We start from the raw sequence: 811 nt of genomic DNA, 5'->3' as shown, positions 1-811 counted from the left end.
TCCCGTGGAGGGGTTTCCAAGCCGTGGAGATGTGGGGTGAGGGACACGGGGCAGTGGGGACCTGGCAGTGCTGGGGGAAGGGTTGGATTCAATCTGAAAGGTCTCTTCCAACTCAAACGATTCTATGATTCTAAAGAGGATCTTCTTCTTTATAATAATATCAGTTACAGTCCCTGACCAAACACAAACCTACAGCTCACCCGTAGGCTGAGCACGGGCACAACACGAGCAAACCTGGTCATGGCACACGAGGAGGTCCTGGAGCACATGTCCCTGGCTCAGCACATTCCCCCCAGACTCCTGCATCACAGCTCCAAGTACTCACTGAGAGGAGGCGCCAGGTCACGGGCCGGACCTCTCTGGGCACGCCAGGCCAGCTGCATTTCCTCAGCTCATCTGCAAATGGACAGTGGTGGCAATGGATTAGATCCTAGGCACGTCCAGGCACCACTACACCTAGAAGGAGAGGAAAGCCCAGTCTGCTCCTGCAGGTTCTGGAGATGCTGAGCCTCTGGGAAGGCTCCATACTTGCAACCCCTGGGGATGTGGGTCTGAGGTAAGGGCAGGAGAGAAACTTCAGCTCAGCTTGGGCACACAACTGGTGGCTGCAGGGGCTCTGTCGGGCCAGAACCTCAGTCCTCATGCAGAGCCCAACAGCCCCTGGTCACCACAACCATCACTGGCGAGATGGAGAAAGGCTGGGAACAGACAGGGAGCTGGTGGAGCATGTTCCAATCTGCCAGCAGAGCACTTTGTGCAACCCTCCCACTCGGTGCAGCTGCAGGGAGTTGTTTCTTTTCCCCACCCTGGA

The 811-nt window shown here is 56.7% G+C and overlaps 1 protein-coding gene across 1 annotated transcript in view; it reads right to left on the bottom strand.

The window, feature by feature from the left end:
* Positions 1-811, bottom strand: part of LOC103776803 (TBC1 domain family member 22B-like) — a gene marked incomplete at both ends in the record, with an annotated part of 5,033 nt that overhangs the window by 1,858 nt on the left and 2,364 nt on the right. The window contains 1 exon segment of the mRNA XM_008944331.1: positions 326-396. Coding sequence (XP_008942579.1) covers positions 326-396 — 71 coding nt within the window.

This window comes from Merops nubicus, unplaced genomic scaffold (assembly GCF_000691845.1).
Source record: "Merops nubicus isolate BGI_N331 unplaced genomic scaffold, ASM69184v1 scaffold13647, whole genome shotgun sequence".
Classification (NCBI taxonomy): domain Eukaryota; kingdom Metazoa; phylum Chordata; class Aves; order Coraciiformes; family Meropidae; genus Merops; species Merops nubicus.
This window is presented reverse-complemented; position numbering and strand designations above follow the sequence as displayed.